A 26,718-nucleotide genomic window follows, 5' to 3' on the forward strand; every position below is an offset into this window, starting at 1 on the left:
GCTATGATAAATCTTCTACAGTGTAGTATTTTTCTCATAATTTTTGGAGTTAGGGAAGTATGATGAATCTTGCATTCTTTACAGACTATACTGTTTTGGCAGATTGCTGTTATGTTTGCATTGTTTGCATATGTTTGCTTGTTTAATGATTTTATTTGAGGATAGGAGTATTAAATATGCAGAGACATTTAGTATGCAATGTTTAATAATAATTTTTGTGATTTGTTACAGTAGAAAATGATAAGGTTTTTGCATTGGTTTATACTAACTTAGCTCACCAGTTCTTGTTGAGCTTGGTGTGGATGAAGCTTTCGAGATTTAGGAAACCGATATATAAAAGGAATTAAGGAGACACAAAAGCTCAAGCTTGGGGATGCCCAAGGCACCCCAAGATAATATTTCAAGAAGTCTCAAGCATCTAAGCTTGGGGATGCCCCGTTGGCATCCCACCTTTCTTCTTCAACAATTATCGGTTAGTATCGGTTGAACCTAAGTTTTTGCTTCTTCACATGATGTGTGCTATCCTTGAAATGTCATTTTGTTTTGTTTTGCTTTCTGTTTGAATAAAATACCAAGATCTGAAATTCTTAAATGTTAGAGAGTATTCACATAGTTGTATAATTATTCGACTACTCATTGATCTTCACTTATATCTTTCGGAGTAGTTTGTCTTTTGCTCTAGTGCTTCACTTATATCTTTTAGAGCACGACGGTGGTTTTATTTTGAAGAAATAGATGAACTATCATGCTTCACTTATATTATTTTGAGAGTCTTTTAGAACAGCATGGTAATTTGCTTTGGTTATAAAATTGGTCCTAATATGACAGGCATCCAAGTTGGGTATAAAAAAAACTATCATATAAAGTGCATTGAATACTATGATAAAATTGATACTTGATAATTGTTTTGAGATATAAAGGTGGTAATGTTAGAGTCATGCTAGTTGGGTAATTATGAAATTGAGAAATACTTGTGTTAAAGTTGGCAAGTCCCGTAGCATGCACGTATGGTGAACGTTGTGTGACAAATTTGTAGCATGGGGTGTTCTTTGATTGCCTTCCTTAGAGTGGAGGTCGGGATCGCGCGATGGTTAACTCCTACCAACCCTTCCCCTAGGAGCATGCGTAGTAGTACTTTGCTTCGAGGGCTAATAAACTTTTGCAATAAGTATATGAGTTCTTTATTATGACTAATGTAAGTCCATGGATTATATGCACTACCCTTCCACAATTTGCTAGCCTCTACGGTACCGTGCATTGCCCTTTTCACCTTGAGAGTTGGTGCAAACTTCGCCGGTGCATCCAAACCCCGTGATAAGATACGCTCTATCACACATAAACCTCCTTATATCTTCCTCAAAATAGCCACCATACCTACCTATTATGGCATTTCCATAGCCATTCCGAGATATATTGCCATGCAACTTTCCACCGTTCCGTTTATCATGACACGCTCCATCATTGTCATATTGCTTTTGCATGATCATGTAGTTGACATCGTCTTTGTGGCAAAGCCACGTTTATAATTCTTTCATACATGTTGCTCTCGATTCATTGCATATCCCGATACACCGCCGGAGGCATTCACATAGAGCCATATTTTGTTCTAAGTATTGAGTTGTAATTGTTGAGTTGTAAATCAATAAAAGTGTGATGATCCTCATTATTGGAGCATTGTCCCAAGGGAGGAGAGGATGATGGAGACTATGATTCCCCCAAAAGTCGGGATGAGACTTCGGACTTTATGAAAAATAAAAGAGGCCAAAGAAGCCCAAATAAAAAAGAGGCCAAAGAAGCCCACCAAAATAAAATAAAAATGAGAGAAGAAGAGAGAAGGGACAATGTTACTATCCTTTTCCACACGTGTGCTTCAAAGTAGCACCATGATCTTCATGATAGAGAGTCTCTTATGTTGTCACTTTCATATATTAGTGGGAATTTTTCATTATAGAACTTGGCTTGTATATTGCAATGATGGGATTCCTCAAAATGCCCTAGGTCTTCGTGAGCAAGCAAGTTGGATGCACACCCACTTAGTTTCTTTGGTTGAGCTTTCATACATTTATAGCTCTAGTGCATCTGTTGCATGGCAATCCCTACTCCTCATGTTGGCATCAATTGATGGGCATCTCCATAGCCCGTTGATTAGCCTCGTCAATGTGAGACTTTCTCCTTTTTGTCTTCTCCACACAACCTCCATCATCATATTCTATTCCACCCATAGTGATATATCCATGGCTCACACTCATGTATTGTGTGAGAGTTAAAAAAGCTGAAGTGCGTTAAAAAGTATGAACCAATTGCTTGGCTGAAACCGGGGTTGTGCATGATGGGAGTATTTTGTGTGACGAAAATGAAGCATAGCCTAACTATATGATTTTGTAGGGATAAGCTTTCTTTGGCTATGTTATTTTGATAAGACATGATTACTTGTTAGTATGCTTGAAGTATTACTATTTTTATGTCAATATGAACTTTTATCTTGAATCATTTGGATCTGAACATTCATGCCACAATAAAGAAAGGTACATTGAGAAATATGCTAGGTAGCATTCCACGTCAAAAATTCTATTTTTATCATTTACCTACTCAAGGACGAGCAGGAATTAAGCTTGGGGATGCTTGATACGTCTCCAACGTATCTATAATTTTTTATTGTTCCATGCTATTATATTACCCGTTTTGGATGTTTATGGGCTTTACTATACACTTTGATATCATTTTTGGGACTAACCTATTAACCGGAGACCCAACCCATATTGCTATTTTTTTGTCTATTTCAGTGTTTCACAGAAAAGGAATATCAAATGGAGTCCAAACGGAATGAAACCTTTGGGAGAGTTATTTTTGGAATGAAGCAATCCAGGAGACTTGGAGTATACGTCAGGGAAGCAACGAGGAAGCAACGAGGCAGGAAGGCGTGCCCTACCCCCCTGGGCGCGCCCCCACCCTTGTGGGTCCCTCGTGGCTCCCCTGACCGACTTCTTTCGCCTATATATATATCCATATACCCTAAAAACATCGAGGAGCACAATATATCGGGAGTTTCGTCGCCGCAAGCCTCTGTAGCCACCAAAAACCTCTCGGGAGCCCGTTCCGGCACCCTGCCAAAGGGGGAATCCATCACCGGTGGCCATCTTCATCATCCCGGCGCTCTCCATGACGAGGAGGGAGTAGTACACCCTCAGGGCTGAGGGTATGTACCAGTAGCTATGTGTTTCATCTCTCTCTCTCTCTCTCTCTCTCTCTCTCTCTCTCGTGTTCTTGATTTGACACGATCTTGATGTATCGTGAGCTTTAATATTATAGTTGGATCTTATGATGTTTCTCCCCCTCTATTCTCTTGTAATGGATTGAGTTTTCCCTTTGAAGTTATCATATCTGATTGAGTCTTTAAGGATTTGAGAACACTTGATGTATTCATGTATGTCTTGCATGTGCTTATCTATGGTGACAATGGGATATTCACGTGATCTACTTGATGTATGTTTTGGTGATCAACTTGCGGGTTCAGTGACCTTGTGAACTTATGGATAGGGGTTGGCACACATTTTCGTCTTGACTCTCCGGTAGAAACTTTGGGGCACTCTTTGAAGTTCTTTGTGTTGGTTTGAATAGATGAATCTGAGATTGTGTGATGCATATCGTATAATCATGCCCACAGATACTTGAGGTGACATTGGAGTATCTAGGTGACATTAGGGTTTTGGTTGATTTGCGTCTTAAGGTGTTATTCTAGTATGAACTCTACGATAGATCGAACAGAAAGAATAGCTTCGTGTTATTTTACTACAGACTCTTGAATAGATCGATCAGAAAGGATAACTTTGAGGTGGTTCCGTACCCTACAATAATCTCTTCGTTTGTTCTCCGCTATTAGTGACTTTGGAGTGACTCTTTGTTGCATGTTGAGGGATAGTTATATGATCCAATTATGTTATTATTGTTGAAAGAACTTGCACTAGTGAAAGTATGAACCCTAGGCCTTGTTTCCTAGCATTGCAATACCGTTTATGCTCACTTTTATCATTGGTTACCTTGCTGTTTTTATATTTTCAAATTACAAAAACCTGTATCTATCATCCATATTGCACTTGTATCACCATCTCTTCGCCGAACTAGTGCACCTATACAATTTCCCATTGTATTGGGTGTGTTGGAGACACAAGAGACTCTTTGTTATTTGGTTGCAGGGTTGTTTGAGAGAGACCATCTTCATCCTACGCCTCCCACGGATTGATAAACCTGCACATGTAAAATAGTGCAGGCCGACAATAATAATATAAATATATAAAAATCCTCGCATAACTAATTTATGCAAGATAATTTATTTAAAAATATGTGGCTTGGTGCCAAAGTCAATGTCGATGCAAGGCATCAGCGTGATGTGGTAAAGGCGTGGCAAAGCCTGAATTCATAGGTCGGTCTGAGTTCTGGATGTGGCGTTCGCCGAACTATGTTTGGAAACTGACCGAACCACCACATGACCGTCGTTAATGTGGCCGCCATTTGATAGACCTCCGTACAGATGATGGAACAAACCAGAGTAATAATTCCTTGAGAAAACTAAACTCAAATAAGCAAAAAATGCTAGGATTAATAGCACCTGGTTTATTTGTTGTAGCAGTCCGAAGAAAAGTGACTCCCAAAATTGGGAATCGATCTGCACACCCATTGCCTGATGGGCGGTGAAGCGACGGCATGGCGATGCTGGTAAAGGTTGGCTCGCCGAGGCAAAGCCCCCAGTCCAGCTAATGTGACAAAGTTGGTTGGTTGACGACACCGAACTCCGGAATAGGTTGAAGAAGGGATGGCAAAGCCCCCGGTCTAGTCGAGGTGACGGAGCGGGTCGGTAAGGAGATGTTGCAGCTGCCATGTCAGCCGAGGTATTGAAGCAGTTCGGCGTGATGGACATTGGCTTGAAGAAGCAACAGTGCGGCCATGTCGGCGCAGGTCGTAACTTGTGATGCGGTCAATGCCGGCTTGATGAAGTGACCGTGCGGCGATGCCAGTGTGCCCGCTCCGTGTAATCCATGGGGTGGCGATGTTGGTGATGATTTATCCTTCGCGATGCCGAACTCTTGTTCGGCTTCCCGAGATGATGATCCGAACAAGTTGAGATCGGCTCAACAAAGCGACGACATGTCTAGCGCAGGTCGGCAGCTGTGGAGCAACGTTGTCGGGCTGCTTTGACACTGGCGCATTGAAGATCATATTGGAAAAGACTTTAAAATTAGTGGGATATGATTGGGAATAAAACACAATAGCCCATACAAAACTTCCTTCAAAAAGGATGTCTGAAATCCCGTTCATAAAAAAGATGAACTTGGGTCGGATTTGTTCTCGCACAGAAAATAGATCACAAAATTGGTCCACTCATCGGAAGGTTCCCGGAGTTTGAACCATCAGATCAAGCTGAAATTGTGAGGGGTGGTAGATATGGGAATTCCGCAGCAGATGAACAGTTGGATCTTCCAAAGTACCTCCGAGCTTGGCTCTGGAGACCACACCCTAAACTCGTCCAGATTCCCGTCCAGATTTGATAGGCCTCTGATATATCGTATATTACCGGAGATTCCTCCATCGGAACTCGACAAAATTTTGCATGGTTGTTGTAGACTTAATTCCACACAATTCCACCGAAGGAATCGTCAAAGCGATGCTTGAGGAGGTGGTGGCAGTGGATACAAGTTCGTTGTTCGGAAAAATAGCATGGTCGCCCGACGGCAATGTTGACATTGAGCCCCGAGCTCCGAGGATAATTCCTCCATGATCATGATAGAGATCGGAGTTGATGTTGATGAAGGCCCTCATCCGAACATGACTATCGTAGGCCGGGCACAGTCCTCGGTCAAGCCGAGGTGACCAGTCGAGCCGGTGACGAAGATGTCGACGTCGCAGTTAATCTGCAGACGAGCCGTTGATCCTTTACCGATCACACAATGGAACTCTCAATGAAATCACCAATGTCGGTCTCAAAACCGGCGGATCTCGGGTAGGGGGGTCCCGAACTATGCATCTAAGGTCGATGGTAATAGGAGACAGGGAACACGATGTTTACCCAGGTTCGGACCCTCTCTATGGAGGTAATACCCTACTTCCTACTTGATTGATCTTGATGAATATGAGTATTACAAGAGTTGATCTACCGCGAGATCGTAATGGCTAAACCCTAGAAGTCTAGCTTGTATGATTGTCATAATGATCTATCGACTAGCCAGGCATTGGCTTATATAATGCACCAGAGGCCTAAGATAACAAGAGTACTAGCCAAATATGTTGGTGGAGAGGAGTCCTTGTCTTGATCACCAAGTCTTGTGGAATACTCCTTGTATGCGGCATGGGCTGCCCGAAGTGGCCCGTGAGTGAACCACCATGGGGGTCCTCGGCTCGATCCACCTGGTCGGGAGACAATGTGGTGAGTACCCCCTAGTCCAGGACACTGTCACCCCCCTCCACAGTTACACACCTCGATCATATCGCCGTAGTGCTTAGGCAAAACCCTGCGTCATTAACATCATCATCACCGTCGCCACGCCGTCGTGCTGACGGAACTCACCCTCGCCCTCAACTGGATCAAGAGCACGAGGGACGTCATCAAGATGAACGTGTGCTGAACGCGGAGGTGACGTACGTTCAGTACTTGGATCGGTTGGATTGCGAAGAAGTTCGATCACGAGGGTACGTGGATACACTCTCCCCTCTCGTTGTTATGCATCTCCTAGATAAATCTTGCATGATCATAGGAAACTTTTTGAAATTACTGCGTTCCCCAACAGGGCAACCGTGGATTCGGCTAGCCATGGAAAGTGAAAGTAATGGTGGAAAAAGGAATAAACTTTATTTTCTGTTTGGGAACTGCCTATGATTTATCTAACATGGAAATTGTTGGGATATCTAAATTGTTTTCGTTGGTGGGAAAAGTATGCCTCTCAAAAATATTTTTATCTCTCAATTTAAGCTTTGAGCTCTGACACCTCTACAAATCCCTAATTCCCTCCGCGAAGGGCCTTTCTTTTACTTATGAAATTTTTATTTTGAATTTGAATCTCCATCTTCTCTTATAAAGCACCAACTAAGGGGCACTATGATTGTATTTGAGCATTGGGTGTAGCTAATATTCGAGTGTGTTTCATGAATGGATCAATGATTGAGCATAATGGGCTAGGGATAACTTGCTTTAGTGTTGATATTTTGAAAGACATGGTTGCTTGTTGATATGCTTGAGTATTAAAGTCTTCATGCCAAAACTAGACTATTGCTTGGAATCATATAAAAGTCCAAATGTACATGCTATAAATAAAAGAAATGTGATGAACATGTTAGGCAGCATTCCACATCAAAAATTATGTTTTTATCATTTACCTACTCGAGGAAGAGCAGGAATTAAGCTTGGGGATGCTGATATGTCTCCAACGTATCTGTAATTTTTCATTGTTCCATGCTGTTATATTATCATTCTTGGATGTTTTTACAATCATTTTATAGTCATTTTATATCATTTTTTGGTACTAACCTATTGACATAATGCCCAGTGAAAGTTGTTGTTTTCTGCATGTTTTTTACATCGCAGGAAATCAATATCAAACAGAGTCCAAACGCAGTGAAACTTCTTGAGGATTTTTTTTGGGCCAGAAGACATCCAGTGGGCCAGGAAGCACCTGGGGGCTGCTCGAGGGGAGCAGCACCCACCAGGGCGCGCCAGGAGGCCCAGGCGCGCCCTGGTGGGTGCTGCCCACCTCGGGTGCCCCCTGAACCGCCTCTTTACTCTATAAATAGCACAATATTCCAGAAACCCTAGAGGAGTCGATGAAAATAAATTCCAGCTGCCGCAGAGTCCAGAACCACCATATCCAATCTATACACCGTCATGGAGGGGTTCACCACTTCCATTGGTGCCTCTCCTATGATGCGTGAGTAGTTCTTTGTGGACCTACGGGTCTGTAGTTAGTAGCTAGATGGCTTCCTCTCTCTCTCTCTCTCTCTCTTGATTATCAATACAATGGTCTCTTGGAGATCCATATGATGTAAGCCTTTTTGCAATGTGTTTGTTGGGATCTGATGAACTTTGAGTTTATGATCAGATCTATGTTTTTATCCATGAAAGTTAATTGAGTCTTCTTCGATCTCTTATATGCATGATTTCTTGTAGCCTCGTATTTCTTCTCCGATATTTGGGTTTTGTTTGGCCAACTTGATCTATTTATCTTGCAATTGGAAAAAGTGCTTTGTGATGGGTTCGATCTTACGGTGCTTGATCCCAGTGACAGAAGGGGAAACGACACGTATGTATCGTTGCTATTAAGGATAACAAGATGGCGTCTATGTCTACATAAATAGATCTTGTCTATATCACGTCATCGTTCTTATTGCATTACTCTGTTTCTTCATGAACTTAATACACTAGATGCATGTTGGATAGCGGTCGATGTGCGGAGTAATAGTAGTAGATGCAGGCATGAGTCGTTCTACTAATCTTGGAAGTGATGCCTATATGATGATCATTGCCTGGATATCGTCATGATTATTTGAAGTTCTATCAATTGCCCAACTGTAATTGTTTTCCCAAGGTTTGCTATTTTTCTCGAGAGAAGCCACTGGTGAAACCTACGGCCCCCGGGTCTCTTTTCATCATATTTATCTTTGCGATCTCTTTTTCTTTGCATTTATTTTCAGATCTATTAAACCAAAAATACAAAAATACATGCTGCAATTTATTTGTTCCGCGATCTATTTATTCTATCTACCACTTTTTACTCACGTTATTTGCCTATCTTGAGGCATCGTACCCCAAAGGGATTGACAACCCCTTTAACACGTCGGATTGTGAGTATTTGTTATTTGTGTGTAGGTGTTGTTTACGTGGTGTGAGGAGGTTCTCCTACTGCTTCGATAACCTTGGTCTCATCACTGAGGGAAATACCTACCGTCGCTATACTGCATCATCCCTTCCTCTTTGGGGAAATACCGACGTAGTTCTAGCAGACATCAAGGGTCACCAAGGATGTAAGGAGGCAAAGCAGCAGCAAGTCCCGTCGTCTTGGAGTGTTGAGGCTGAAACGCGTGGTTGTAGCGTTGGCCACACTCCTAAGCATAGTGCCCAGGGCCACGTCAGAGTTGGCATTGGACACGGGTGTCACCGCGGTCACCACCACCATAGTTGCCACCGTAGTCACCCTGCTGGCGATTGTCGCCGCGATCACCGCGGTTGCCACCGCAGTTGTTGTTGTAGTCACCGCGATCGCCTTGATTACCGCAGCCCTTGCCACGATAGTTACCTTTGCCATCGTGAGGGTTGTTGTTGTTGTTGCCGGACTTGTCACGGGCAACGTAGTTGACGGAAGATCCGCCTGCTTGGAGATGAAGAGCGCAACATGATACTCGCCATGACGCTCAAAGGAGGGAGCGTGAGAGTAGAGCTCCCCAAGGGTCATCTCATCAATCCGAGTCGTAACCGCGGTGATGAGGGGCTCATAGTCGCTCTCGAGCCCAGTGATGACGGCGGTGATGATGTCGTCGTCCCGCATGGGGCGACCGGCAGCAGCTAGCTGATCAGCGTAGGAGCGAATTTTGGCAAAGTAGTCCACCATGGAGAGATTGCCCTTGCGGAAACTGGTCATGTCAAGCTTGATCTGGACGACACTAGCGCGGCAATGGGCAGAATACTTCTCCTCAAGATGTGCCCAGATTGCGCGAGAGGTATCAAAACGAATGACTTGCTGGAGCACGTCATTGGTGACAGAGGCAAGCAGGTAGTTAAGAACGATCTGGTCCTGCCGGTACCAGACCGCATATTCGGGGTTGGCCGCTCGCTCCCCCTTGCCATCGGGTGGAAGCAGCCGACAAGGGGTGGGAGTGGTGCCATCGACATAGCCTGTAACATTGGCGATGCAAAGAGGAGGAAGAATTTGAGCCTTCCAGAGGAGGTAGTTGGAGGTGGTGAGTTTGGCCGTGATAAGGCTAGCGGAAGGAGGAGACACAGAGAAGGTGGATGGCGCCGAGAAGAACGCCGGCAGGGAAAGCATGGTCATGGCAGAGGAGGCCATGGCGCCGGCGGAAGGAGAACCCATCGAGCAATTATGCGAGATGGCCTGATGCCATGTAAAACTTGAGAAAAGAAAGATTGGATCTGTACAACCCAAAAGGTGGCCTCCGGTCGTTTATATACTTGCGCTCTAGGGCACAACTGGCAAGCCGGATATACAAGATAGATACAAGATTGTTGCAGGAGATAAGGATTACAGGAGATAAGAGATACTAACAAACTCTTGTACAACATCTACATGTTTAACACCTTTGTGAAGCGTGACAAACTCTTGCAAAAAAAACTGAACTAGACAAATTTGTTATGCTTGCTAAAAAAAGTTGCCATCCACGATTTTTTTGTCATCCACGACTACACAAATTACCATCAAAATCATTCGACTTGAAATGCCCTCCCAGCAAACGTTCGCTGGTTATGAAAATCCGAAAAATGAAAAATCTTGATGCAGACGAGAATCTTCAATTCTCGAATAAACCCATACCAGCAATCTCTATCGATTCGCGCTACAGGTACAACCCCCTAACAGCGAACTTATTCCTGCTGCCAATCATCCATTGCACCCTAGCACATCTTACATCTTTCTGTCTGTTCAGATAATCCCGGAAACGAACTGAAACGTCAACCCCGACGAGGGAGCCGAGGAAAATCCATCGGAAGCAGCAAACCAATAACCGCCTTCCCATATTCTATTCCCCGCACCCGGCCGGCCGACCTCCGTTTCACCTTTACCGCCGCGGCCGCGCTGTCCAGCGGCCCACACGCGTCACCCGTCGAACGCCACGCCACCCCATCCCACCCGCACCCGAGCGCCCGCCTGCACGCCCAAAACGTGTGCGCCCGCGCGCGCGCAGCTGAAATAAACCCCAGCCCACCACCGGATCCCCCGTTCCGGTCCCGGCAGAGCCGAGCCCGGGTGCGCCCGTCGCCGATCTTTATAAAGAAGAATTCCGTTCCCACGCGCAACGAACCAAACCAAACAGCCACACGGCGCCGCCCAGCCAGCCACCCCGTCCACGAGCACACGCAACGCCACCCCCGACCCGCGCTAGTTAATTGGCGCAGCGCCGCGCACTTGGCACCTGGGTGTCGTGTCGTCGCCGCAGGGAAGAGAGTCAGAGAGACCAGAGGCCATGGACTTCTACTACCAGCAGGCAGGGCCGCCGGCGAGGAGGCCGTGGGCCAAGGAGGAGGACAAGGCGTTCGAGGCCGCGCTGGTGATGCTCCCGGACCACGCGCCCGACCGGTGGGAGCGCGTCGCGGCGCGGCTCCCGGGGCGCACCCCACAGGAGGCCTGGGAGCACTACCAGGCGCTCGTCGCCGACGTCGACCTCATCGAGCGCGGCGCGGTGGACACGCCCGACTGCTGGGACGACGACGACGACGGCCGCGCTACCGTGGCCAGCCGCGGCCGCCCCGCCGGCAAGCCCCGCGGCGAGGAGCGCCGGCGCGGCATACCCTGGTCCGAGGAAGAGCACAAGTACGTGTACCCAAAAGCCCTTCTCTTTTGTTCAGTCATCAATCAACGTAGCCGTTCGTGGTGGTTCGAGATTCTTCCGGCCATCTTTTCCGCATTGCTTTGTTCATTCAAGCGGAGAAGCCAGCGAGCTCCTCCCAGGCCCCAGCTGGCGCGTGGGCCCGACCTGCCAGCGACCCAACAGCAGCCGGCTTGACTCTTCTTCCTTGTTGGATTGCGTGTGTGTGTGCGCAGGCTGTTCCTTGACGGGCTGGAGAAGTACGGGCGTGGGGACTGGAGGAACATCTCGCGGTTCGCGGTGCGGAGCCGGACGCCGACGCAGGTGGCCAGCCACGCGCAGAAGTACTTCATCCGCCAGGCCAACGCCGCCACGCGCGACTCCAAGCGCAAGAGCATCCACGACATCACCACCCCTTGACCGACGGCGACCCACTCCCTTGTTAAATCGCCGCTGCTACCACAATCTTATCCTAGTTACATGATGACGTGTACATTATATCCTACTACCACTAGTACTTAGACTTAGCCTTAAGAAGACTCTGACGAACAACTTGGCTCGGACGGTGGCTGTGGTTCCCGGCCAGCAAATGGTTTAGTGTCTACTAGCTAGATTTCACTATGAGGGTGGAACAACTAATGGAGTTTGACGTGGCAAAAGAAGTCCGTGTCGATGCAGATGCAGGCGTCGCTGTTTCTATGGATTATGATTCTGTGTCATGCTGTCAGGGCTGGGCTGGATAATCTTGTACAGTGATGTGTTCCGGTCCATGAGATGAATGACATGTGTTGCCGGTGATGGACGCGCGCGCATCTGCGGCATGTGTTTCGTCGTCGGCGAACTCCTCTGTGTCAAAAACGGCAGGTTTTATCGGGCACGTGTGTAACTGGTGCGCGACACTTGCCAGTGTCCAACCTTTCAGGGATTCTTCTTGTCTCCAACGCACCGCCGTACAGCGGTCACGCCTCAAAACAAAAGAAACCCCACCGCTTCCGCGGCTCCTCCGTCGTCGATTGTCTCCATGTCATTCAGATGATCTGTGGAGCGTGGACTGCATCACATGGACAATATTGTTTTTTTGCTCTTCCACAAGAAATGCTTACAATATTTTCTCGGTGATAACATCGATGATCCACAAATCAGACCACGGTGGAACTTCAGAGATCAATCGACCCCCCATACTGCAACGAATACTCCAACTACGGTAGTGATCCCATTATGTATTATTTTTGGACAAAAGAGTAGTAGACCTGCTTCAAAAATGAAAAGTAGTAGACCTGCTTCAAACTCAGCCCCAGTGAACTGTACAAGTGTATAAAGATATATACAGAAAAGACACGTAAATAAAAATTTCTTTTGGAACTCGGTCCCAGCAAACTGTATAAGCATATATACACACGAAACAGTAGTACAGAAGTAAATCAAAATTCAGAGGATGTTACAAGATCGAATAAATAGACATCAGAGTACCATAGCAAGAAAAGAAATTCTCAGAAGAAATGTTTAGAATGTTTTCTGGGCGATAAACTGATAATCCACACATTAGTGATGGATCCCCCATACAGCAACAAATACAATTGTATAATAAGCATATAAATACGCACAGAACAGTACTTCCTCCATTTTTATTCAGTTCGCGTATTAGCTTTCGTCAAAGTCAAGCTTTGTAAATTTTGACAAAGTTCATAAACAAAAATATTAACATATACAATTAAAAAATCAATACAATTAAATGCATTATTGAATGTATTTTCACAACATATAGATTTGTTATGGTAAATGTTTCTTTATATAAACTTAGTCAGACTTTACAAAGTTTGATTTCAATATGCAAGTAAATAAAAACGGTGGGAGTATTACGCAAGTAAAATATCTCTGGAAGATAGTAGGCCTGGATGAACTTGGTCCCAGTGAACTGTATAAGCGTATATACAAACGAAAAAGTGGTACAGAAGTAAATCAAAATCGAGCCAGAGACGATGTTACAAGATCGGATAAATAGACATAAGAGTACGATATAGCAACAAAAGAAAAAGAAATTCTACATGCGCTTCCGCGAACTATCTAAATTCTCTTCAGAATCCAAGAAAACATGACCAGGGTGTTCAGAATCAAAGAAAACAGATCATGATGACAGCGCAAATGCTGAAGTCCATCAGCATAGCTTCAGACGCCTTCTGTAGCAGCATCCCGAGCTCCAGCATCAGCCCTAAGCCATCAGAACCAAGGCTGATGCCGGCCTGTCTGCCCCTCGCATTGGGGTCCCTGTTCTCCATCAGCAATGACATGACGATGGTTACGTTCGTTATGATGAGGAACAGGAGCGGCCTCGTGCAAACCAATACTCTGGTGATGGTGCCACCGACGTCCAGCCCCCAGTTAGAAACAACCACAATGAAGGCGATGAGAATGGATGCTAAGCAGCGGTTGAGCTCTGTGGCTGAGATGGCTTGGGTGATCTCCTGCGGCGTGAAATCCACGAGTTGCTTCAGAGTTTCCAGAGACCAAGATGAGTAGTCTGCTTGGTTAGGCTGGCTTGGGGGCGCGGATCTGGGTCTCGTGTCCATGTCCCTCGGAGGCACGGATTTGGGTCTCATTTCCATGTCCCTCTTAGGCTGCACACTTGCTGCTCCATAATCATAAGTCCTCTTGTTGAGGGTTTCATCATCACGGCTCCGCAGCAATGGTGGCTCATATACTGGCTGGATCTCAGAAGCTGCACTGCTTGCGTTGAATTTGTGGAGTAGGTCACCTTCGCTACTGTGGCTTTTATGCTTGGGTTGTAGACGGGGCTCAGCAACCGGTGAATCTGCAAGATGGCAACTACTTTGATCACATAGTGTTTAAGAAGCCATAGGGTATGCTTTAACATTTACGCAGATTTGTATGCAACAAGGCAAAGAGCATTCAAATGGTTCAACTGGCATCAACTAATAAGGTATGAAACGCAAGGAGTCCGTAAGCAATTAATCCTGTGCTCATTGCGAGGCTACAAGGGACAGACAGGGAGAATTATGGACCAGAAAGCAATCTAGTGGGTCGAAGACGACATTGTGATAGATGTAAGACAGGAAGACCCAAAGAGTTGCTCATAAAACAAGCAAAACATAGGAAAGGGCAGTTTGATAACTGATTAATGATTATTTGATTACGCTGCAACATAGAGGAATCTCTTAATCGCAACTCTTCTAAGAAGAGTCATAGAGACGTGCTCAATGAGCTGATGCAACGATGCACAATACTTCCTGGTCTGGGGAGAAGGTTCTCATGAGATGGCTTAAGGTGAATTTTGCAAGTCTATTCCCTGAAAGACCCATCAGTACTTCAGGTAGAAGCCCCTGACGAATGGTTTGGCCATGTACCAACACAAATTAGCGTCCTATCAGGCAGGGAAAAAATCTGAAGAAGAACAAGGCTATGCATCCAACATAATCTCCGCTTCCAACACTCTCCAAATTAAGAAATTCTCATGACGCGTGATCTAGAAACCTAAGATTCCGCGGTAGGAAACCTGCAATCCATGACTTGTACCTGGCACCAGAGATTCTAAATCCAACAACTAATCGAATAGCCCTACAACGCATAAACCGGGAAAAATCCACCGAAACTGAATTCCGTGGTCAATTCCTAAACACAGTTACAATCTAGCCCAATCAATCTGGCGTCAAGGCAACAGGTAGGCGATCTGGATATACCCCAAAGCTAGAAATCGGACCCCTGCGGCGGTGGTTACCTGGGTAGGGGTCGGGGTCGGGGGGGAGGTCGCGCGTCTGGCCGGTGATGAAGGCCAGGCGATCTGATCCCCTCTCGACCAGCCGCCGGCGCCGCGTGTTTGCCCTCGGGGCGCCCTCCATCGCCTCCCTCCCTCGTCGCGCGTGCGTGCACGCGCAGGCCACTACTTTCTCTCCCAGACTGCTCCACCCCCTCGCCTCTCCTTTCTTTTCCGAATTCCAAATTCTTCGATATACTCTTCTCCTGGCTGGAAAAAAAACTGAAACCGGCCCACTTTAGCCCATAGCCATCCGGCCCCAGTACAGGCCTAGCCCAGACTGTTCGTTGCGCGAATCGTAAAGCACAGAGCACGTGATCGTCCACACGTCCAAACCACCGAATGTCTCTTCTCGTAGACTGTAGCCAATTTACTTGTCTGGACGCTTCCACAGACAGCGACCGATCACGTTTTAAAAAATGCATTTCACATCCGGATATCTTAAATTAAAAAACTTAAAAACATATTATTTGATGCAACACAACAATCTTCGAGCGGAGCTTCATCCAGTTTCGCTCCCCGCCGTCTGGCTCCGCCGTCGCCATGTCAGGCGGCCTGCTGCGCGTCCTCGGAGTTTTTGTCCGATCGTCGGCAAGGTAGAATAGGGCTGGACACGAGCCGGCTCACGAGACTCAAGGCGTCGCCATCTCTCATGCCCTACTCTTTCTCGTCGGAGCCCGAAATGCGAAAGGTGCCGGTGGACGTCAAATCGATGACGGATCCGTCCTAGGACAAGCCGTCGACGTCCACCACGATGCGGTTGCGGCGTTCGGACTGATACGCCATACTGGGAGCCGAAGAATGTGACTCGGTGCCTGCCCGACGTGCCATGTTCTTGTCGGACGAGGCCCATGGTGCGTCCCAATGCTCAACGCGCTAAAGGAGAGGGTTCTGTGTCCGCCACCGCGTTCGGACGCCAGACGGACCGCCCCGCCTTCGGCGAGGCAGCTACGGCTGGCCTAGCGTCGGATCCATGCGCCATTTGGGCGGACGTAATGGATTCCCGACGGAAGGAGCCCGAGCACTGTCGTGCACGGGCCTCCTTCCGAGCGCGATGGAGCACAAGTCGGACGACCATCTCCTCCTCGGGGGCCGCGAGGGATGAGCTCGGAGTCGATGGATCTGAAGGTGAAGAACTCGGATCCATTGCCCGCCATGTCGGAGACGAGTTTGGATGGTGGAAGGGAGTGCAGTGAAGTGGCTAGGGTTTGGTCCGGCGAGCGAATGGAGAGGAATATGTGTGGGGTCTGGTGGGCCAGGTGGGTCGGGTCTGATGTAGCGGGCATGCCCAGTCACGCCCAGGCGCGCCATATCCGCCCCATATTTGGGCTGGATATGAGGGGTGCCGGTCAGCCTGGGCCGTTTGAGGCGTTCGTCTGGATCAAAATTTTGCAACCCGGCAGTGACCGGGCGGCTCGCCCGGGTATACGAGGCGGGTTTGGGACGCCCGGGTGTAGATGCTCTTATTGGTGGCCAATTCGTTTCCTTGAAGCCGAAGTTCTAAAAAAACATAAATTCTTAAAAAAATACTGGTGGCCAATTCTTCTCTGCATTTCCCGTACAGGTGCAGCCCTGACGTCGGTGTGCATATCACGCCACCTCTTCCTTTTGTTTCTCCCAGTTCGCTCGCGCATAAATCTCGAATTAAAAGATTCTGGCGGGGCGTAAAGGCCGTCACATGCCGCGGGTGCAGTGCACCAGCTATATATGGTTCATTGACTTATCTCTGTGCCTCATTAAAACTGGCCATACGACGCATTTTCGCCTGATTAGTGGTGCTCGAGTCGTGCCTGCCAAGCGAGCCCGTGCCCATTTATGCGCCTGTACGCCTCAACTGGCCCGAGTTATATGGCCGGTTCCCTGTCGCGGTTTAGACTTCAGATGGACGCCGGATCGGGGTGCGGCCCTGCAGATAATCCATCCAGAGCTTTGCTTCAACTACGGATGTTTTAGCGAACCAACCTTTGGTTGGATGTTGGTTGGATGGTTAGAGGAACTGTGATGGAAGGAGATGTTTTCATCGACGACGAAGCACGGTGACTTCATAAATTTTAAGATGATACACGATCTTTACAGATAAGGCTGAGGTGCGGTTGTTTCAATTGGTGATTAGATGAGGCGGCCCCACCATGAAAATCAGGGGGACAGATTAGTGAGGGAAGAAGGGTATGTCCATATCTTCCTATAAAAGCAATCGGTACGTTTAGCATTTTTGGTCCATCAACGGATCACCACTTGCGCAAAGTCCAATCACACAGATAAACAGAGAATGGGAGAAGACACATATTCAAAAGAAGAAGAGAATGGGAGAAAAGATGTTCATACAGGACTGCAATTATAAGTTTGCACGTCTTTTTTTCTTTTTTGCGGTGAATAGGGAGTTTTGTTCAATAATTATGGGTTACATTAAGAGGCAATACCTGAAAGCGGATTTGTAGCATCTGGGTGCTCCACACCCATATACGAACTTTAAATTCAAAAAGAATTCCGAGAATTTTGAAAAAAGAACCTTGGGATTCTGGGATATCAAACCTGGGTTCCTGATCTACTCCCGTATGAAATTTCATGAAAAATATCAAGAAACATATTCGTTGCAAGAAAGACAAAAAGTTCCTATGTATAAAAAAAAATGTTTGGGCGGATTTTTGTTTGGATAGTATTTTCTTCGCCACGGATGCTTTTCCTGGTATTTTTTCATGAAACTTCACAAGGGAGTAGATTGAGAACCCAGGTTTGGTATCCCCAATTTTCAGTTTCTTTTTTGATTTTTTTTGGCATTTTTACGTTTAATATTCGTATAGAGGTGTGGAGCACTCAGGAGTTTCTGTGTATTTTTCGGCAATACCTGCTCTATACAAGGAGGTACTTGACCAAGGCACACATTAGTGGCTCATTCATCACGACTGTGTAAAGCTGAACGATCTGCTACCCTATTTTGTTCTCGCCTAAACTTATGAGGGATAAACTCCCGAATGAGCATGTATGACTTGATCTCTGCAACTAACTGTCCATACGTTGACTGATTAGTCTAGAATTGAAGAGGCTTTTTTTTGCGGAAACACTTGTATTACTCAAATAATAATGTCTTTACAATCATCAAGGAAAATACCCAAGACTTCATCTGGCCCCGATCCCAGCCAAGTCATAGTCCGCCCCTCCACTCGAGCAAACCTAGCCAAACTATCACTAGCTTTATTCTAAACTCTCGCAACATGAGTAACACAAGTTTGTCTAAGACGCATCAAAAGTCTTATTTCATTCACCAAGGCAGCATAGATTGACCGATTATAGTACCCTCTGAATGTTGGAGTGCAAAGCCCATCCCCTGCATCAACGCATACATCTCAGCATTCAAAGCGTCATAACAGTTGAAGATAAATCTCTAAGCTGCAAACACCATGGTGACATCATGCTGACGGAGGATCATTCCTCGCTACGCAACACCATCAACCAGTGAGTTTCTGCATCAACAGTCCAGACAAATTCTGCTCATCAAATTTTATTTTACTTTCTAAACAACAAGGGAAGGATACATGTTCGAATTTACTGGGGTGCTGAGGTGCACCAAGGCACTAGCATATCCCGTACGGATGGTCTCCTTTTGATGCGACGAAATACACATCTGTTAACGAGTCTATGGAGGTACATGGGACTTGACACCTTGTTAACTTCAATTTCAACTTCTAGGAAGAGCTTAAAATTCTTGATTTTTCTCTTTTGCCAATTTTTAGGGTCCTAAAATGTTCTTAGTTGCTTTTGATGCGTCTAAAAGTATAAAGTATATTTCCTCTATTTCATATTTTTCTAAAATGAATGAAGTGTATTTTTCAGACATAAAATGTTGTAGAGTTTATATGTCTCTAGGTTCAAAAAGATTACTATTTCATTTGTAAAAGTTGCATTATGTTATACTTTTTTCCTAGGGAAATATATTACACTTGTTAAAGCTATGTGCATTGCAATGTTTTTGACCCCATTCCTTTTTATGGTATCGGGATAAAGCCACTCTATGAATTCTATCTAATATAGTCATTCATTGTTCATATATTGATACACACCTCCCTTGGTCTTAGCAGTCATATGGGGTGACCAACCCATTATACATAGTTGTGCTATCTAGGAGTGTCCATATTTATATGAGACATGCTTGTATGAAACATGCGCATCTTAAACTAATAATAGGGTGAATAACTAAGAATGCATATAATTTATTTTATTAGATTATTACACAATTGTTTCATACATAGTTGTGCATAGTTGCATGTTCAGAGAAATAGCCTAGTGAGGATCGCCTATTTGATTATATAGGATACACCATGCCAAGAGAAAAGAGCCTGATGCAAATATATAGGTCAATAAAAAGAGGCTGTATTTTTTATTTTGTTTTGCAGAATTGGTATCTTCTCAGTGTTTTTGACATTGTTATTTACTGGCCAAGTTGCATATCTTCTTTTTCTTTGCGGGGAAAGTTCCCCAGCATTAAATCTACTGATGTATAATTCTTTGGCAAACATTTTTAGACCTATAGTTTGGCATGATTATTTAAAATGTACAACTACATTGTCAAGCATTCGAAAAAAAACTTTTAGTGCAATCAATCTCACTAATGTAGATGCTCTCCATCAGTGAGTGATGCTCCATCCAGCCTCCACAACCTTCAGCTTGAAGGGGATTGACCGGAGCATCAATGGCGGCTGTTCTCGTATTAGGCTGGTTGTAATGGGTAGTATCATAAGTTAGCATCATGCATATGATACTAGTCTATGATACTACCTTCCTAATGCATAGTATCATATGATAGTATCATATATGACTTTATCTATTACCATGCATGACACATACTAGTGAGCATTTATTATGATACAGTATCATGATATGATGCTCAACCCTCTCTTACTTCATTTAATTCTATGTCACCTCATCAAAGTTGTCTAGTTGGCATGCATGATACTATGATACTCCCATTACAACCAGCCTTAAAGAAAACCACCACCACCATCCTCCTCCTCATTATATAACGAAGCTAGGGGAGAGGCGCATGACAAATAGTCGTACCCAGCAATAGTTATACGCAACCACGCAGAGAGCTCCAATCCACCAGCACGTCGTCGATCGTACTGCTCCCTGCCTCCCCGCCGCATACCCTTCGGCGAGCTAAGTCCAAGGTAACGCCCGCATCGTGCCGGCTCGTGCGATGTGTCCCCCACGCCGCGCTCAATATATATATGGCAGCTCCTGTAGAGCTATCCATTTCTGTGTGTTGTGAGCTCGAGACACCAATGTCATCGTCCCCATCGTGCAGCTGCGTGCAGTGAGAGGGACGACGAGCGGTGCCGGTGGTCGAGGATGAGCAGGAACGGCGGCAAGGTGTCGAAGCTGGAGAGCCTGCGGCTGAGCCTGTCGCGGGCGCGGGGCGGCGGCGGCGGGCAGTCGTCGACGACGACCACGGCGCGGCCGGGCGGCGGCGGGGGCGTGAACGGCGCCATCAGCACGTCGCCGCGGCGGCTGTCCTCGTCTTCGTCGTCCACCGCGTCGCCGCCGAGCTCGTGCGTGTCGTCGGAGGGCAGCCCGGACGCGGCGGCCGGGGCGCCCATGGTCCTGGCGGGCTGCCCGCGGTGCATGATGTACGTGATGCTGTCGCGGGAGGACCCGCGGTGCCCCCGCTGCCACAGCGCCGTGCTGCTCGACTTCAACGACGACCAGCAGCGCCGCCCGCGCCAGCGCCGGTGAAACCGCCGCCGATCTCAGTTCGTTCCTTCAAGTCGTCTCGTAGCATCGCCATTCGTGATCGAGTTAATTTTGTTGACTTCTGGGAGACGAAAGAGAGATGCCTAGTTTGTTGGCTCGCAAGCCGATCAAAAGAAATTATTTCATAGACCTGTTCTTCCATGCTGCGTGCACTGTCGGCGGATGGAGTTGGGTCTAGGTAATAATTTCGTGTGGTTAGCGCGTCTTTTGCAATTTAAGTATTTGATGGTCTGCTCAGAATTACTGCGCCACAGTGCAAATATTTAATCTTCTCTGTCATGAACATTTGAATGGAAGTAATGCTCCTGTCCCTTGTCCTGCCATATCAGCACAAATATGTTTTTCTTTTTTGCGAATGATATCGGCATAAATATGCTGAAGCAATGCGGGGTGATTGGCCAAATGTATAGAAGATGAACATTGTGCATTGAGTTGTAGTGGTTCACTGGTTTCTTTGAATGAATTGGTTCGTCATTAAAAGGGTTTTCCACAATATCCTGTTTGCAGGGTTTAAAACCCCGGTACCTTCCTTGAGGTATATAAACCCTACGAAATTTACCTTCAAGCCCGCAAACATTGCATTTTTTTAAGCCAAGAAAATATGATGTTCAATGCAAACTGTCAACAAAAGAGCATCAAATTGAGGTCATCTTACATCCATAATTAGGTTTCATGACAAAAGACCACCACGCATTAAGAGTTGAGACTAAGAGCAACTCTAGCAGATTCCCTAAACCCAACACCCTCTAAGAAATTATCAAAAATAGAGAAAACTCACTCTAACAAATTCCCTAAGTTGCCATGTATCCCAAAAGCTTTCCTAAATGCTACAGAACCGACGTTCAGATTTTTAGGGAGTTCCGAGCCAATGCCCTCAGGCACGTCGGATCCCGCACACGAATCCTAAAGCCTTTGCTCTCACATACCCCTCCGAGCGAACTAAGAGCCGGCGGCACTAAATGGTTCACTTAGTATGACGACGTGAGTGAACGCGTTCGGGATGGTAATTTCCGCCATGAACACAACACGGCACGAACCCTCCGGTACATGTGTGCCACAGGTCATCGGATCATCGTGGCCAGGTCTATGCTCGGACCCGGGGAAGGCTTCGGCGACGGCAAAACAAAATAATGAACCTGGTTCAACCTCGCTCCATCACAAACATATGCATGGTGCAAATCGGAATTTACATTTTGCAAAGAAAACGCAAACCGTGTAGGGATTTTTCAATTGTTGCCATATAGGAGTACAAAACATAGTGCCAAAAAACTTACTACTCCCTCCGTTTCAGTTTACAAGTCCTATGCGTATACCTAGGTTTTCAATTTTATTGCACTAATATAAACTATATAACCCAAAAATTATAACGTTTGAAAATAGAACATCTGAAGTTTATATTGATATATTTTTTGTAATATATAACTTATATTAGGTTGGTCAAATTGACGACTTATGGGTACGCGCACGCCTTATAAACTGTGAGAGAGGGAGTAGCAGATCTCTTGAAATCCACCATAATATGTTCTTTCTCGAACCCCTGTCACACTCATAAGCCTCTAATTGCTCCACGCCTCAGTCTTGCACATGCATGCCAAACTTCCAATGCAAGTGGAACCCCTTGTTACTACGAGTACATCCCCCCTAGCCCCCTGGCCCTAAGAACACGATTAAACTACGGGCCACGTTGGCAACACCATCACCGTTCTGAGCTGTCCCCCACGTTTGGGCCGTGAAACCGTCCGGTGACACCGACGGACGGTGATCGGTGAAGGACGGCGCGGCGAGGAGAGAAGAAAAATGCCGCCGGGTGGCTAGATAGAGTTCATTGAAAGGGGAGGGGAAGGGCGATCAATTCCTCCATTAAGCCGTATGAATGCCCGAGTAATTGGAGACAGTTGTGAGCATGAGGTGGTGTCAGGCGGCAGGGCGGGCGATTAAACCAGAGCCCGCGCGCCAACCTTTCCGCTTCAATGCAATGCTCGGCCACGTCTCGGAGAAGAAGGAGCAGCGGCAGCGGCGTCCCTGCTCTGCTCTGCTCTGTTGTGATCGCCATGCCATGCAAGCTGCAGCAATACAATACGCGGAGTTAAGTCCGTGTCCTCTGCCTACCACTTTGCCAACTGGAGTACGTATTCAGTGCCGGCAGAGCTGCTTATACCAAGCGTACGTACCGGGCTACCGGCGCTATCGATCGACCCGTGTGATTGTGATGGCCTACATACTCCCTCCATTTCTTTTTAGTCCGCATATAAGGTTTGATCAAAATCAATTTTTTTTAACTTTAATTAAGTTTATAAAAAAAATATCGAGATTCATAATATGAAATCAATATTGTTAGATGCATCATGAGATTAATTTTCATACCATATAGCTTTAGTATTGTAGATGTTGATATTTTTTCTATAAAGTTGATCAAACTTTATAAAATTTAATTTTGACCAAATCTTATATGCAAACTAAAAAGGAACAGAGGGAGTACATGTCACTTCAAAGCAAGTAGTAGCAAGTGAGCAAGCAGTGAGCAAATTGGTTACCAATACCACGGCAATTAAGATAAAAACAATAATGTACTAGTACTACTGAGTATCGGTTCACTTTGCCAGCTACCTGAAAATGAACAATCAAGTGCTCCCTCCGTTCACAAAAACGGAGTATAAGATGTTTTGAATATTTCAATATAGACTGCATACAAACTAAAAATAAGTGAACAAACACACCAATATGGATCGGAGGGAGTAGAACATCTTATATTTGTGAACGAAGGAAGTAGTAGTAGTAGTAAGTACTCCGTGTACACAGCACGGCACGGCACGGCATCCTGGTTGTCAGTGGAGTGCACTGAGTGACTGAATCACGGACAGCTCTTGCTTAGATCCTCCTCCTAAACTGTCTGCTGTTAACCTCACCACCACAATTAAAGGGTTGAATGCCGCATAGTGCCCAGAGGAAACTATCAAGGGCTCATGAATCGCGGTTGTTGCGTGGCCAGGGTTACAGATCAGGCTGGTGACCTGTGGCGGCCATCTGGCTGTGTAAATGCCGAGGTGGTGGTCAGGTCAGCGTGCCGCCTTAGTTAGATGCTAACAACAGAGGCAAAACTGTTGCTGGTGGCTGCCGCGCAGGAGTACAATTCCATGGAGGATGCTTGCTTTGCTTGGAAAGCCAGCGACTACTCCCAGCCACAACACGCGGGGCTAGCACAGATTGTACACTAGATTTTGTTTTTTATACACAAACAAAACATTCAGTTCTCAAACCCAAGAAATATTGATGCAAGAGCATGCGAGATGAAATAACTGCGTACAAAACATTCAGCTCTCAGACCCAGGAAAAATTGATGCAGAAGCAAAGCTGCTGCCTGATGATCCAATGCTGGCTCTATGTTGCCAACTCGTTAACCTGCAAGATGAACAATGTCTTCACCTCATTCAAACAGGAAAAATGCTCAAACCCCGTCGGTTCCAGCACGGAAAAGCAATAGCAATTTCACAAGCATGGCTAAAAACTGAATGATGAAAGTAATTGCAGAAGCCTGGGAACAGGTTCTAAGCACTCGTACCGCCATATAATATCTGCTGCCAGGTTTAGAGAAACTGAAGGAAAATATAACTGCAAAAAGTTCCAGTACTCATCATGATGAGCATCCTGTATCAAGCCGCAAAAGTGTTTTCCCCTGTTGAGAAGGGGAGAATTTTCAGAACAAACCGGTACATCAGTAGGTTGTAGTTGCCCACGACAACAATCACTTCCCAGCAGAGTAAAACATGCTGGGGTACACCCAGAGGTTCTGTGGGTAACGAAACATATTTCTTGCGAACACAAGGTCCCGACTGGCGGATGGATCCTTCATAAGATCCGGCTCATTGCCCAACCATCGTACACCCCAAGGTTGAGAGTGGTGAGTGTAGTACAAGCAGTTGCTTCTCCCTCCCCACCGTTCTGGGTTAACACAGGAAAATGGTGGGGTCCTAATGTCAGCTGCAACGAAGAGTGCCCAATTGTCCAGCTTCTTCATCTCTACCCATTTTGCTGGATTGGTAGACATGTCAAGGCGGTGGAGTGTACAGAAGCCTGAACTATAGAATGAGCTTAATAGAGAATAGCAAACCATCAGAAGCATATCGCTACAGACCACAAGAAATGGTTTCGAATGCATGCTTGGGATCTTGCCGCCGCACCACTCTATTGGTAGTTCTTGCAGGCCAAGCTGGGGTGCCAACTGCAAAATGTAGATCTTCATATGATCATCCATGGCAATGAACTGACCATTTAATTCCACAATCTGCTGTACTTGCACATTGGAAAGCTTGAGTTCAGACCAAGAGTCACTTCCAACTGGCCAGTCAAATAGGGAGGATTTTGTGCTGACAAGGAGGCGTGAGCTGGGTGATGCAAGGGGAGCAGTCAGAGTGCTACAATAGTACGACTGAAAGAAATCGTGGTTCAACTCAGGGAGACATGGAGGTGAAACTTCTGCACCACTAAATGCATCAACAACAAGACAATGTATGTGCTGGAAGAGGATGAGCTGACCATAGGAAGAACCAGCAAAATAAAATTTGCTCTGCAGAATTTCTTCACGTATCTGGCAGCGATAGTTGGTGCTTGGGTTGGATGGATCAACAAAGATTAATCTATGTGGCTTGGCACGACCATTGCTAGCAGGTTGGATGCAGGGGTTTTGTCGGATGAGGAAAGGGGGGTTTGAGAAGCAGAAGGTAGATTTGGATGGGTATGAGAAGAAAGCGGCACGCCAAGGGCGGCAGGTGGCAGCAAAGGCAAGAAGGTCAACGGAGGAGCCCAAGATAGCAACAATTGAGTGTAGCAGGTCATCTGGGAGGTCTGCCCAGCCTTGGAGATTGGACACAGCAAGGTGTTTGGATATAGAGGTAACCAACAGTTCTCTGGGGCTGAGCATGATGACAAACTCTCTGCAAAACATAATAAATTCAAGGCCAGAAGATTAGAAATATGAGCTGGTGAAAATATGCAGAATAGAGGCAGATAGTTTGCTAAAACTACAGATAAACATATAGTGTTGCTCTTGTTCACATCTAAGCAATAACCATAACTAACCGCATACACTCTTGTATACCAAGGAACTTGTTCTACACATGTGCAAATATGGGCACAGGTTTCATTAGGGAAATTTACAGAACTACAATCATGCAGCAACATAAAGTAAAAACCACACAAAGCAGGAAGGAACCATGTTGGGCCATGGGAAAGTGCTAATCTTCAGAAACCATGTTCATCTCCAGGACTCCCCGCAAAACAAATGCACAAGTTCAGAACATGGGATGACTAGAAAGACGACATATGCTCCTCGTTTTGCCTAGTGGTGCACAAAAGATAAGCAGTTCTGGCTAGTGCTAATATAGATATACTTGAAAGAATTATTTATACCCAAGTCTCGTTTCCATTTGCACACAGTCTCGATCATCCAGATCAAAGATGGGTCTTATATGCCACCAATCCACACCATCTAATAAGAAATCAAACAGTTCCACCCGGCTGGGGTTTTCAATCGAAGTTTGTGCCATGTCTATATCGCAAACCAGAACCGAGCGAAATCTAACCCTATCCATCAACGCGAGCCTAATTCTTCAAACAAGAACAACCGCACGATGTGCTTCTTGTTAGGTCTGGATTTGGAGGCACATACACACAGCAGATAATAAGCG

The 26,718-nt window shown here is 45.9% G+C and overlaps 4 protein-coding genes across 4 annotated transcripts; 2 read left to right on the plus strand and 2 right to left on the minus strand.

The window, feature by feature from the left end:
* The first annotated feature begins 10,918 nt into the window (after positions 1-10,918).
* On the plus strand, positions 10,919-12,236 carry LOC123071514 (transcription factor DIVARICATA). Its single transcript, XM_044495090.1, has 2 exons — positions 10,919-11,522; positions 11,754-12,236. Exons 1-2 carry the CDS (start codon positions 11,176-11,178, stop codon positions 11,935-11,937), a joined length of 531 nt encoding a protein of 176 aa, XP_044351025.1. The 5' UTR covers positions 10,919-11,175; the 3' UTR covers positions 11,938-12,236.
* A 1,173-nt stretch (positions 12,237-13,409) lies between these two features.
* On the minus strand, positions 13,410-15,480 carry LOC123071515 (uncharacterized). The gene is made up of 2 exons (XM_044495091.1): positions 15,251-15,480; positions 13,410-14,326 (listed from the first exon to the last, which is right to left on the minus strand). Exons 1-2 carry the CDS (start codon positions 15,369-15,371, stop codon positions 13,629-13,631), a joined length of 819 nt encoding a protein of 272 aa, XP_044351026.1. The 5' UTR covers positions 15,372-15,480; the 3' UTR covers positions 13,410-13,628.
* A 4,835-nt stretch (positions 15,481-20,315) lies between these two features.
* LOC123071516 (protein GL2-INTERACTING REPRESSOR 1) lies at positions 20,316-21,334 on the plus strand. The gene is made up of 2 exons (XM_044495092.1): positions 20,316-20,451; positions 20,589-21,334. Exon 2 carries the CDS (start codon positions 20,633-20,635, stop codon positions 21,014-21,016), a length of 384 nt encoding a protein of 127 aa, XP_044351027.1. The 5' UTR covers positions 20,316-20,451; positions 20,589-20,632; the 3' UTR covers positions 21,017-21,334.
* A 3,300-nt stretch (positions 21,335-24,634) lies between these two features.
* Positions 24,635-25,535, minus strand: LOC123071517 (uncharacterized; the record flags this gene model as incomplete). The annotated part of the gene is given in 1 exon segment (XM_044495093.1): positions 24,635-25,535. A coding segment is annotated over 1 exon segment (759 nt), but the record flags the coding sequence as incomplete, so codon positions are not given.
* Positions 25,536-26,718: the final 1,183 nt, after the last annotated feature.

The sequence above is a fragment of the Triticum aestivum genome, chromosome 3B (assembly GCF_018294505.1).
Source record: "Triticum aestivum cultivar Chinese Spring chromosome 3B, IWGSC CS RefSeq v2.1, whole genome shotgun sequence".
Taxonomy (NCBI): domain Eukaryota; kingdom Viridiplantae; phylum Streptophyta; class Magnoliopsida; order Poales; family Poaceae; genus Triticum; species Triticum aestivum.

Excerpts from the sequence above, each read along its gene's own strand:
- LOC123071514 (XM_044495090.1), top strand. The coding sequence starts at position 11,176 with ATGGACTTCTACTACCAGCAGGCAGGGCCGCCGGCGAGGAGGCCGTGG. Across the intron at positions 11,523-11,753 it reads TGGTCCGAGGAAGAGCACAA|GCTGTTCCTTGACGGGCTGG; the intron begins GTACGTGTACCC and ends GTGTGTGCGCAG.
- LOC123071515 (XM_044495091.1), bottom strand. The coding sequence starts at position 15,371 with ATGGAGGGCGCCCCGAGGGCAAACACGCGGCGCCGGCGGCTGGTCGAG. Across the intron at positions 14,327-15,250 it reads CGACCCCGACCCCTACCCAG|ATTCACCGGTTGCTGAGCCC; the intron begins GTAACCACCGCC and ends GCCATCTTGCAG.
- LOC123071516 (XM_044495092.1), top strand. The coding sequence starts at position 20,633 with ATGAGCAGGAACGGCGGCAAGGTGTCGAAGCTGGAGAGCCTGCGGCTG.